At 46.5% G+C, this 10,869-nt stretch overlaps 1 protein-coding gene across 1 annotated transcript in view; it reads left to right on the top strand.

Moving 5' to 3' along the window:
• Positions 1 to 3,175, top strand: part of BRI3BP (BRI3 binding protein) — a 15,153-nt gene extending 11,978 nt beyond the window's left edge. Inside the window, exon 3 of the mRNA XM_017889603.1 lies at positions 2,378 to 3,175. Within this exon, the coding sequence (XP_017745092.1) occupies positions 2,378 to 2,808 (431 nt within the window). The 3' untranslated portion in view covers positions 2,809 to 3,175. The remainder of the gene's footprint in view (positions 1 to 2,377) is intronic.
• Positions 3,176 to 10,869: the final 7,694 nt, after the last annotated feature.

Raw genomic sequence — 10,869 nt, 5'->3', positions numbered from 1 at the left:
ACAGAGTCTCGCTCTGTCGCCCAGGCTGGAGTGCAGTGACCGGATCTCAGCTCACTGCAAGCTCCGCCTCCCGGGTTCACGCCATTCTCCTGCCTCGGCCTCCCGAGTAGCTGGGACTACAGGCGCCCGCCAGGTCGCCCAGCTAGTTTTTTGTATTTTTAGTAGAGACGGGGTTTCACCATGTTAGCCAGGATGGTCTTGATCTCCTGACCTCGTGATCCGCCCGTCTCGGCCTCCCAAAGTGCTGGGATTACAGGCTTGAGCCACCCCGCCCGGTCTTTTTGTATTTTTTTAGTAGAGACGGGGTTTCACTGTGTTAGCCAGGATGGTCTCGATCTCCTGACCTCGTGATCCACCCGTCTCGGCCTCCCAAAGTGCTGGGATTACAGGCTTGAGCCACCGCGCGGCCGAAGATGCTACTCTTACATTTCACTGCATTCTTGAGATGGAACTTCGTGTGTGGGTACCAGTTAGGATCAGGTTTGGCTGAAACAGAAATCCAACATAACATTGGCTTAACCAAGATGGATGCTTATTTCCCTCTATAAAAGTTCTCAGGGAGGTGGTGAGGCGGGTTTGATGGCTCTGATGCATGTGGTGCTCTGGACCAAAGTACCTTCCATTGTATTGTTCCTCCATGAGTGCCTTCCCCGACCTCATGTTCCAAAGTGGCTGCTCCAATTCCAGCCGTTGTATCCATGTTCCAGCAGGCAGAAGAGGTAAAGGACATATTCCTGCTACTTTAAGGGAAAACCCTCTGAAGCTACTGCAAAAGACTTCCACTTACCTCTCCTTGACCAAAGCTTGCTTATGTAGCTGCAAGAGAAGCTAGGAAATGCTTTAATCCTAGGTGGTTGTGTGCTCAGCCTGAAGGGCATTTGTTACTATGGAAACTGAAGGACCATTTGCAGGCTATGCCCCACTGCCAGAGGTGTTTCAGTAAAAGGCAAAAGTTGTTTTTTGAGACAAAGTCTTACTCTGTCAAACAGGCTGGAGTGCAGTGGCACATTTTGGCTCACTGCAGCCTTGACCTCCCAGCCTCAAGTGATCCTCCCACCTCAGCCTCCTGAGTAGCTGGGACTACAGGCGTGTGCTATCACGCCTGTCTAAATTTTTAAAAATTTGTGTTCGCTAGAGATTGGGTCTGTATTAGTCTGTTTTCACACTGCTATAAAAACATACCCGAGGCCAGGCACAGTGGCTCAGGCCTGTAATCCCAGCACTTTGGGAGGCTGAGGAGGTGGATCACTTGAGGTCAGGAGTTCAAGACCAGCCTGGCCAACATAGTGAAACCTCATCTCTACTAATAATATAAAAATCAGCTGGGTATGGTGGCATGTGCCTATAAGTCCAGCTACTTGGGAGACTGAGGCAGGAGAATTGCTTGAACCTGGGAGGCAGAGGTTGCAACGAGCCAAGATTGTGCCACTGCACTCCAGCCTCAAACAAACAAACAAAAAACCTGAGAGTGGGTAATATAGAAATAAAAGAGGTTTAATTGACTCACAGTTCTGCATAGCTCAGGAAACATAATCATGGCAGAAGGCAAAGGAGAAGCAAGCACCGTCTTCACAAGGCAGCAGGAGAGAGAGAGAGAGAGCAAAGGGGGCAGCTGCCAAACACTTTTATACCATCAGATCTCATGAGACCCCCCGCCCACGATCACAAACAGCATGGGGAAACCACCCCCATGACCCAGTCACCCCCCCACGAGGTTCCTTCCTTCACACGTGACGATTACAATTCAGGATGAGATTTGTGTGGGAGCACAGAGCCAGTCCATATCAGGGTCTCACTATGTTGCCCAGGCTAAAGGTGAAAGATGTATATGATTTGAAGAGAAACCAGTGTATGGAGAGGATTTTTAAAACTCAATATGGCAGACCGTCTTAAAGGGCTTCCCTGGCCGGGCGCGGTGGCTCACTCCTGTAACCCTAGCACTTTGGGAGGCCGAGGCGGGTGGATCACCTGAGGTCAGGAGTTCGAGACCAGCCTGACTAACATGGAGAAACCCCGTCTCTACTAAAAATACAAAATTAGCCAGGTGTGGTGGCGCATGCCTGTAATCCCAGCTACTCAGGAGGCTGAGACAGGAGAATCGCTTGAACCTAGGAGGCAGAGGTTGCGGTGTGCCGAGATTACACCATTGCACTCCAGCCTGGGCAACAGAGCAAGACTCGGTCTCAAAAAAAAAGAGGCTTCCCTGTGTGTCCTCACGGAGCTTAGTGTGACTATTCACAGAGGAACTTCCTTGAGTTCCTTGGGTTGTTGCAAAGGCCTTTTAAGCCCAGCAGGCCAGCTAAGCTACCCAGCTCCAGCTTGCCAAGAAACCCTGGCCCCTGTGTAACCAGCCCTGTTGCTCTTTTCTGTCCTGCAGTCTCCAACCTGTCCCAGTATTTCAGCCCAGCCTCAGTGTCCAGCAGCCCAGCCCGCGCGCTCCTCCTGGTCGGCGTCGTCCTCCTGGCCTACTGGTTCTTGTCCCTGACCCTGGGCTTCACCTTCAGCGTCCTGCATGTGGTGTTCGGCCGCTTCTTCTGGATCGTGCGCGTCGTCCTGTTTTCCATGTCCTGCGTGTACATCCTGCACAAGTACGAGGGCGAGCCCGAGAACGCGGTGCTGCCGCTGTGCTTCGTGGTGGCTGTCTACTTCATGACCGGGCCCATGGGCTTCTACTGGCGAAGCAGCCCCAGCAACCCCAGCAACCCCAGCGTGGAGGAGAAGCTGGAGCACCTGGAGAAGCAGGTCAGACTGCTCAACATCCGTCTCAACCGGGTGCTCGAGAGCCTGGACCGCTCCAAGGACAAGTGAAGGTCAGCCGGCCGGGCGGGTCCACAGTTACCAGCACGCTGTCTCAGAAAACGGAAACGGAGGAAAAAAAAGCCAAACCCCAAACAATCTTAATAAACACGACTGAGCAAGAAAGTGGCGCTGTGTAAGGCTATTTCCACCCACCCGGCAGCTCTTAGGACACATTCCCAGAGGAGCGGAAAGATCATTGACGTGGAACTACACACGAAGTGTCATTAGTGGGAAAAAATTTTTTAAACAAAGGATATAACCATATTTAGCTGTACAGTAAGAAATTTATCTGTGCATAGAGCATACAGTTAATTTTTTCAAGCATTTAAATACATCTTTTGTAAGGTTTTTTAATAAAGGCAGATTGAGTCAAGTTTGTTAAAACTTTACATGGAGGGGAAGAATATGCTAATTTGACATTTGAGAAAAGTTGAAATGCAAGCGTTTGTTTTCGCAGCTTAGGGGATTGGTGGGTGAGGTCTGTGTGCGTTATTTTCATGTTCCCCAACTGTGAGCTTTATTTCATGTTATTTGTGGTGGATGTTGACTTAGTTCATGAATGTTGTCACTTCTAAATGTGGACAGTTGGGCTGCAGGATGCAACTCAACCTCTGTTGGATCCTAGAGACCCCTGCCAAGCTCCCATCAGTCCTGTTTCTAGATGAAGACGTCGCCATTTCTAGACCTGAGATTTTCTCCCCTCTGTGGTTGTATGTATTTTAACCTCAACATTTTGAAAAGGAAAATGCAATTAGGGGCCAAGAAATGTCCTGGGGATTTGATGCCAGGAAGTACCTGTGTACGGATTGGAGATTGCTCCAGAATCTATTCCTTGTCTCAATTTGCAGTTTGCTCACTAGACCAAGATACAAAAGCTATAGCCTTGAGGGGTTTTTGTTTCATTTTGCTTTTGGTTTCCTCAGGACATTAGAAGGAAAACGAGCAGTAGCAGCTAATAACATTCTCAAGCGTATTGCTGCTTAGGAAGATTCTCAGGAACAATTAGCAGCAATAAGCAAGCCTTTGAAAAGATCTGAATTATTTTTCCTGAAATATTTACGATACACAGGTGCTTTTTATCTGAAATCTGTTGTGTCCTCCTCTTAGGCAGTCTCTGTGGGCAGAGAGTGGGACATGTGATGTGGACAGCTGTGGGGATCCTGGGCAAGGGAGTTTCAGAAGGTGTGGCTCAGGGGCTGGTAGAAATGCCCCTTTGCTAGAACTTGTTTTTTAAAAAAGAAAGCCCTAGGCCAAGCACAGTGGCTGACGCCTGTAATCCCAGCACTTTGGGAGGCCAAGGAGTGTGGATCACCTGAGGTCAGGAGTTGAAGACCAGCTTGGCCAACATGGTGAAACCCTGTCTCTACTGAAAATACAAAAATTAACGGCGTGGTGGTGTGTGCCTGTAGCCCAGCTACTCAGGAGGCTGAGGCAGGAGAATTGCTTGAACCTGGGAGGCGGAGGTTGCGGTGAGCTGAGATCACGCCACTGCACTCCAGCCTTGGCAATAGAGCAAGACTCCATCTTAAAAAAAAAAATAAAAGCCCAGCATTTTGCAGCTTTGAAGCTGCTGGGGATCATGACTATCTCTGTGGCCCTTACCTGGCCACAGATGTGCCCTGGCAACCCACTCACAGTGCCCTGCGTGCAGGTTGGTAGATACCCCTGCCAGACCTGCTAGAACGAAGACCTTATGGTCCAGGTCTCAGTTTGGAGAAGATTTAGCTGTCTACCACTTCTTGTGTAGTGTTCCTGTGAAGTTTTATTTTTGGTGCAAGTATCTGGAAAACAGATACAGATGTTTTTGTGGATGTTGATGAGACTTCTGTTTTTAAGGTACACATGATGGGACCCAAACTCTCCTGGAGAGTTCCATTCACTTTCTGAAACGTGTACCTGTTTCAGGTGCATGTTTATTCAATGTGCATGGGTATTTAAGATTTGCTGGAACAGGCTGGGCATGGTGGCTCACCCCTGTAATCCCAGCACTTTGGGAGGCCAAGGTGGGCGGATCACCGGAGGTCAGGAGTTCGAGACCAGCCTGGCCAACATAGTGAAACCCTGTCTCTACTAAAAATACAAAAATTAGCCGGGCCTAGTGGTGGGTGCCTGTGATCCCAGCTACTTGAGAGGCTGAGGCTGGAGAATCGCTTGAACCTGGGAGGCAGAGGTTGCAATGAGCGAGATCATGCCACCACACTCCAGCCTCAGCAACAGAGCGAGACTCCATCTCAAAAAAATTATTTGCTGGATCAAATCTTTTTTTTTTTTTTTTTTGAGATGGAGTCTCGCTCTGTCACCCAGGCTAGAGTGCAGTGGTGCGATCTGCAAGCTCCGCCTCCCGGGTTCACGCCATTCTCCTGCCTCAGCCTCCTGAGTAGCTGGGATTAAAGGCGCCCGCCACTGCACCCGGCTAATTTTTTGTATTTTTAAAAAACACGGGGTTTCACCTTGTTAGCCAGGATGGTCTTGGTCTCCTGACTTTGTGATCTGCCTGCCTCAGCCTCCCAAAGTGCTGGGATTACAGGCGTGAGCCATCGCGCCCGGCCTGGATCAAATCTTTATCTATGCACATTGGAACACAGGATTAGTGGGTTGAAATCATTCTAGTTTTGTCATTTAGATACTTGTAGATGAATCTATTTTAGCACAGGGTGTAAATAACTTGGGAGGTCATCTCCATCTTCTTTTGTGCATTTGGCTATATCACGTTTAGGTACTAAAACAGTTTTGCTCATGTTGGCCCATGGAAAACTGGCGTTCTATGCACAAAGCCAATGATCGCGGGCCTGCCTTGGCCCCTCCCTTGTTTGTGGTCATTGTGAGATGCCCGCATGTTAAGGCTTAAGCTGTCACTGGGCTGGGCGTAATACCCGCTTCATTCCTCCTTCCACCGTCTTACCCGAAACATGAAGGGCACTGTGCTCTATTGAGATCTCGATAAGATCATCTTCTTAACTTGTATTCAACTGAGGGAGGTAACATGTTATCTGGGTGCTGGTGGATTGAGACCTCAAGCATCAATTCAAAATTGCTGTCGAAAATATGCACTATTTTTTCCCACTTTGGCTAAGTGTAGGCTCTGAAGCCAGTTTTATAGCTTGATACATTCTGGTGAAAGATGTCTTCATTTTTAATGAAAGAACCTACAGTTAGTAGGTGTCACCTCAGGGTAGAACCTTATTTGAAATTCTGATAGAAATCCTAAATGCTAGATTTGAAATAAACCTGGGTTTTATTGCATATATTTTACCTTTTTGGGGGCACATCTTGCCCCAAAATAATTGGGGATTTTTGGTTCCTTCTCCATTCCATGGAAGCTTGTAGGGTATTGGGATTGGGCCTCCCCTTGCCACCTGCCTCATCTCTTTGTTTTTTTCTCTCTTTTGTATGTGGAAAATGTATTTTGTACCATATCTCATACCTGGAGAGAAACCTTTTTTATATCTTCAGGGCTGTAGAATAGATGAGTGCAACACTTCACTGAATGTGATGTAAAAGCATTCTCATGAAAACTGGTTCTATTACAATTAAGACTCAGTGTTTAAAAGATCTTCATCAGTGTTAATGTCCCAGTGTTTCAGTATCATAATAAATACTTGTTTTACTGAGAACAGAAAATTATCCAGCAAAGGAAAAGGACCAGCCATCTCTAGATTGCTGGAATTGTATGGGTGTGTTGGGGTTGGTTTAGTGATCTCTTCCTTGACACCCTAGCAAAGATGCTTTTGTGGAGTGTAAACCTTCCATAAATATACTTTCCAGGATAGGTACAGTGGCTCAAGCCTGTAATCCCAGCACTTTGGGAGGCCAAGGCAGTGGATCACTTGTGGTCGGGAGTTCGAGACCAGCCTGGCCAACATAGTGAAATCCCGTCTCTACCAAAAAAATACAAAAAAAAAAAAAAAAATAGCCGGGTGTGGTGGTAGGTTCCTGTAGTCCCAGCTACTCAGGAGGCTGAGGTGGGAGAATTGCATGAACCGAGGAGGCAGAGGTTGAAGTGAGCTGAGATCACACCTCTGTACTCCAGTCGAGGCGACAGAGGGAGACCCTGTCTCAAAAAAAAATGTGTGTGTGTATATATATTTATACACACACACACACACACACACACACACACACACACTTACTTTCCAAAACCAATCGGCATTACCCGCCCTTTGGTTTCTTTTGCTTTGGGTTTCAGCCCCCATATCATTTCCGGTAACAGAGCACAGCAATAGAATTTCTGGGAAGCAGGCCTTGTGAATCGTGCCTGTGTCTTAATTCACAAAGGGGAGATGAATGCCTTTGAAAGGTGTTTAATACACTTTCCCCAGAAATGAGAGCCTGTCTCGTGCAGGAGTCGGGAGGCAGCGATGTCAGGGAACTGGGACCATGTCTTTATGACTGTGATGGTGGTAACCAAGTGGTGTGGTCCCCTCTGGGGAACTGAGTAAGAACACAAAGGTCTGGGTCAGTGATTAGGAAGACTGTAATATGACTTTTTACACGCCCGGGAGGGCTGCCTTGCAGAGAGGATGTGAGCAGCTTACTCACTCATCTGGCCCTGTGATTCAGCAGGCTTATGGAGCAGTTAAGAATAAACAGCTGTCAAATGGCCTAGACATGATTAATGCAATTTGTCACTAGTGGAAATCCTGAATTGCTTCATTTTTGCGATCACCGCTACTTCCTAAGATGCTTTTGATGAATGACATCTGCCTTACAAGCTGACACCTGATAACCTCTCCCCAGCAGGTTTCGAACTGGCCGACTTAACCAAAAAGCCGGCTCTTGCCATCTATCTAGCGTTAAAGGAATTCCTGAGGCTCCTAAGGGGTGAGCTGCCCCACTCCCGACTTTTTATTTTTAATGATCTATACATTCTGCAACATTTTTGTTTATGGCCATTTGAATAGTTGGACTTTGACTCCTCACTTGTGAATAATAGGAATATATTTTGCAGAATCTAACACAATACCCTTAAAATTCATACTGGACAATCATCAGTATGATGTATAGTATCTGGTGTAAACAAATTTTATTCAGCATATTAAATTATTCTGTGTTTTGCTTTTCCTTGATATGTAGGAGGTGCACCAGTACCAGTTTTTCTCTTGTGGCTTAAAACGCTGATTGCCATTTGCCTTGTCTTCTGAAAAGCTGTGGCAGCGAGTGGTGTTATTGACCATGTATTCTAATGTCTTTCTGCAGATTTAAAGGTTTTATTGTGTCCATTTAATATCTGCATGTGTTTAATCTCTGAATACCGTGTAATTAAACTGATTAACTTGTGATGGTGATGGTAATTAGCACACACTAAAAATCCAATGAAGCAATTGTTTCCCTCTTCTTAACTGGAAATCACACTTGTGAGGTATAGTATCCATTATCAACAGTGGAGTCATGATCGACTTCATATTTTGTGTATCTGGTTATAAATTTTGTATAGCATTTAATTTGGCACTTAATATAAATCAATTTGATTTAAATAGTGTGTGTGTGTACATGGTGTGTGTGTGTGTGCGCTTTAGTTTCATAAGCCTTGGGAAATTGATTCTACAAATATATAGAGATAAATATCAGGCATATTTTTTTGCAAAGCGATATATACATTCCTCTTATTTATTAAATCACTGGCTTTGGTGTTATGTAGAGATATTTGTAGATCTCAGAACAGAATTAAAATATTGTGACAATTACAGCTTAATAAATGTTTATTGTAATTTTGTTGTATGGACTTTTAAAATATATTTCATCACTTCTAACCAAACATCTGTGGAGTTTCCCCAGTTTTGATATGTAACCAGGATTCTGTGGTTCTCTTCTCAATCTGAGAAGGGTCATAAAACCTTGAACTTATGTGTTCAGCTGGAGGTAGGGTTGCAAGATAAAATACAGGATGCCCAGTTAAATTTTAATTTCAGATAAGCAACCAGTGGTGTTTTAGTATACTGTAGAAGTGTTGGCTGCTCATCTGAAATTCAAATGTAAGCATGTTTCCTGTATTTTTAGTTACCAAATCTGACAGTCCTAGCACAATGATGTGCGCCTCTCCACCCCACCCCGTGTACCCATGCTGCTTTCTCGGGTCCTAAAAATCCTTTTCTTTTTTTTTTTTTTTTTTTTTTTTTTGCAACAGTCTCACCCAGGCTGGAGTGCAGTGGTAAGATCTCAGCTCACTGCAACCTCCATCTCCTGGGCTCAAGCAAGCATGTATTTTTAGTAGAGATTTTGTTTTGTTTTGTTTTGTTTTTTTATTTTGTATTTTTAGTAGAGATGGGGTTTCACCATGTTGGCCAGGCTGGTCTCCAGCTCCTGACCTCAGTGATGCGCCTGTTTCGGCTTCCCAAAGTGCTGGGTAACAGGCGTGAGCCATCATGCCCAGCCCTAAAAATCCTATTCTCAGTAAACATTTAGGAGCAAATGTAACAGTAGTCTAATCAAGTTAAATACACTTCTGACCTGTGAGTACTGCTCCTGGTTTTTATGGAAAGACAGTCTCACATAGGTCGATACGGGGACAATTTGAGGCTAGTTATTGTGAAGTGACTGTCACTGGGAAAGCAGGCAGGTGAGCAGAGGCAGTGAGGCACTGGAGGACGTGCAGTAGGTAGTAGTGACAGTAACAGCGTGGGGTGAGAAGCAAACCAGAATGAGGGGGACAGCTCATTTGAGTAAAGTCAATACCTGCTATTAAAGTAATCATTTTAGGCTGGGCGCGGTGGCTCAAGCCTGTAATCCCAGCACTTTGGGAGGCCGAGACGGGCGGATCACGAGGTCAGGAGATCGAAACCATCCTGGCTAACATGGTGAAACCCCGTCTCTACTAAAAAATACAAAAACACTAGCCGGGCGAGGTGGCGGTCGCCTGTAGTCCCAGCTACTTGGGAGGCTGAGGCAGGAGAATTGCTTGAACCCAGAAGGCGGAAGTTGCGGTGAGCTGAAATCACACCACTGCACTCCAGCCTAGGTGACAGAGTGAGACTCCATCTCAAAAACAAACAAAATTATTATTTTGTGGCCGGGCGCAGTGGTTCACGCCTGTCATCCCAGCGCTTTGGGAGGTCAAGGCGGGTGAATCACTCGAGTTCAGGAGTTTGAGATCAGCCTGGGCAACATAGTGAGACCCTGCTTCTACGAAAAATAAATAAATTAGTTGGGCGCGGTGGCGTGTGCCTGTGACTGTAGTCCCAGCTACTCGGAAGGCTGACGTGGGAGGATCACTTGAGCCCAGGAGGTTGAGGCTGCAGTGAGCCATGATTGCACCACTGCATTCCAGCCTGGGCAACAGAGTGAGATCCTGTCTCAAAAAGTAATCATTTGGTAAGAACGCATTGAAAGCAAGATTCGAATTAAACACCGTTGGCCGAGGAGGAGGAGGGGAGTGGGTTATAGGGTGGGGATCAAGAGGAATGCCAAGAACAAGAGGAATGAGACCTCACAGCAGAAGTCGCTGAGGGCAGCGTTCCTCAGCCCTAGAGGGTGCCGGGAACTCTGCCCAAGCCTGGCCAGCTATAGCCTCACCATCTCCCACCACCCTTCTGCCCTCTGCCAGTCCCACTGCAGCCTTGGGGCAGCTGGCAGTATTGCTACCAGCCCCTTTGCATCTATGAAGGAAAAACAGAATCTTAGGACCTCAAACTCACTATGCCAAGGGCAAAGTTAATCTTGGGAACTGAGTCACAAAACAAAACAAAAAACAAACCCAAACTTCCTTCCTTTGTCCCAAACAGATAGCTGCCTACTTTATCTTGTGTAAAGTGTAGATTTGGGCTGGCTGTAGTGGCTCACGCCTGTAATCCCAGCACTTTGGGAGGCTAAGGCAGAAGGATCCCTTGAGCTCAGGAGGCAGAGGTTGCAGTGAGCCGAGATGGCGCCACTGCAATCCAGCCTGGGCAACAGAGTGAGACTCTGTCTCAGAAAAATAAATAAAAATGAAAACATACATAAATACGTAAAATGTAGATTCATGAGTGCTCATCAAAGCCAAGTGAGACTCTGAGCCCTGCCTCATTGCCTACCATTCCCCACATTTTTCCTCCGTCCTTCCCCGCCTGCTTGCTCATTCCCTTTTTTTTTTTTTTG

This window comes from Rhinopithecus bieti, unplaced genomic scaffold (assembly GCF_001698545.2).
Source record: "Rhinopithecus bieti isolate Rb0 unplaced genomic scaffold, ASM169854v2 scaffold_574, whole genome shotgun sequence".
NCBI lineage: Eukaryota > Metazoa > Chordata > Mammalia > Primates > Cercopithecidae > Rhinopithecus > Rhinopithecus bieti.
This window is presented reverse-complemented; position numbering and strand designations above follow the sequence as displayed.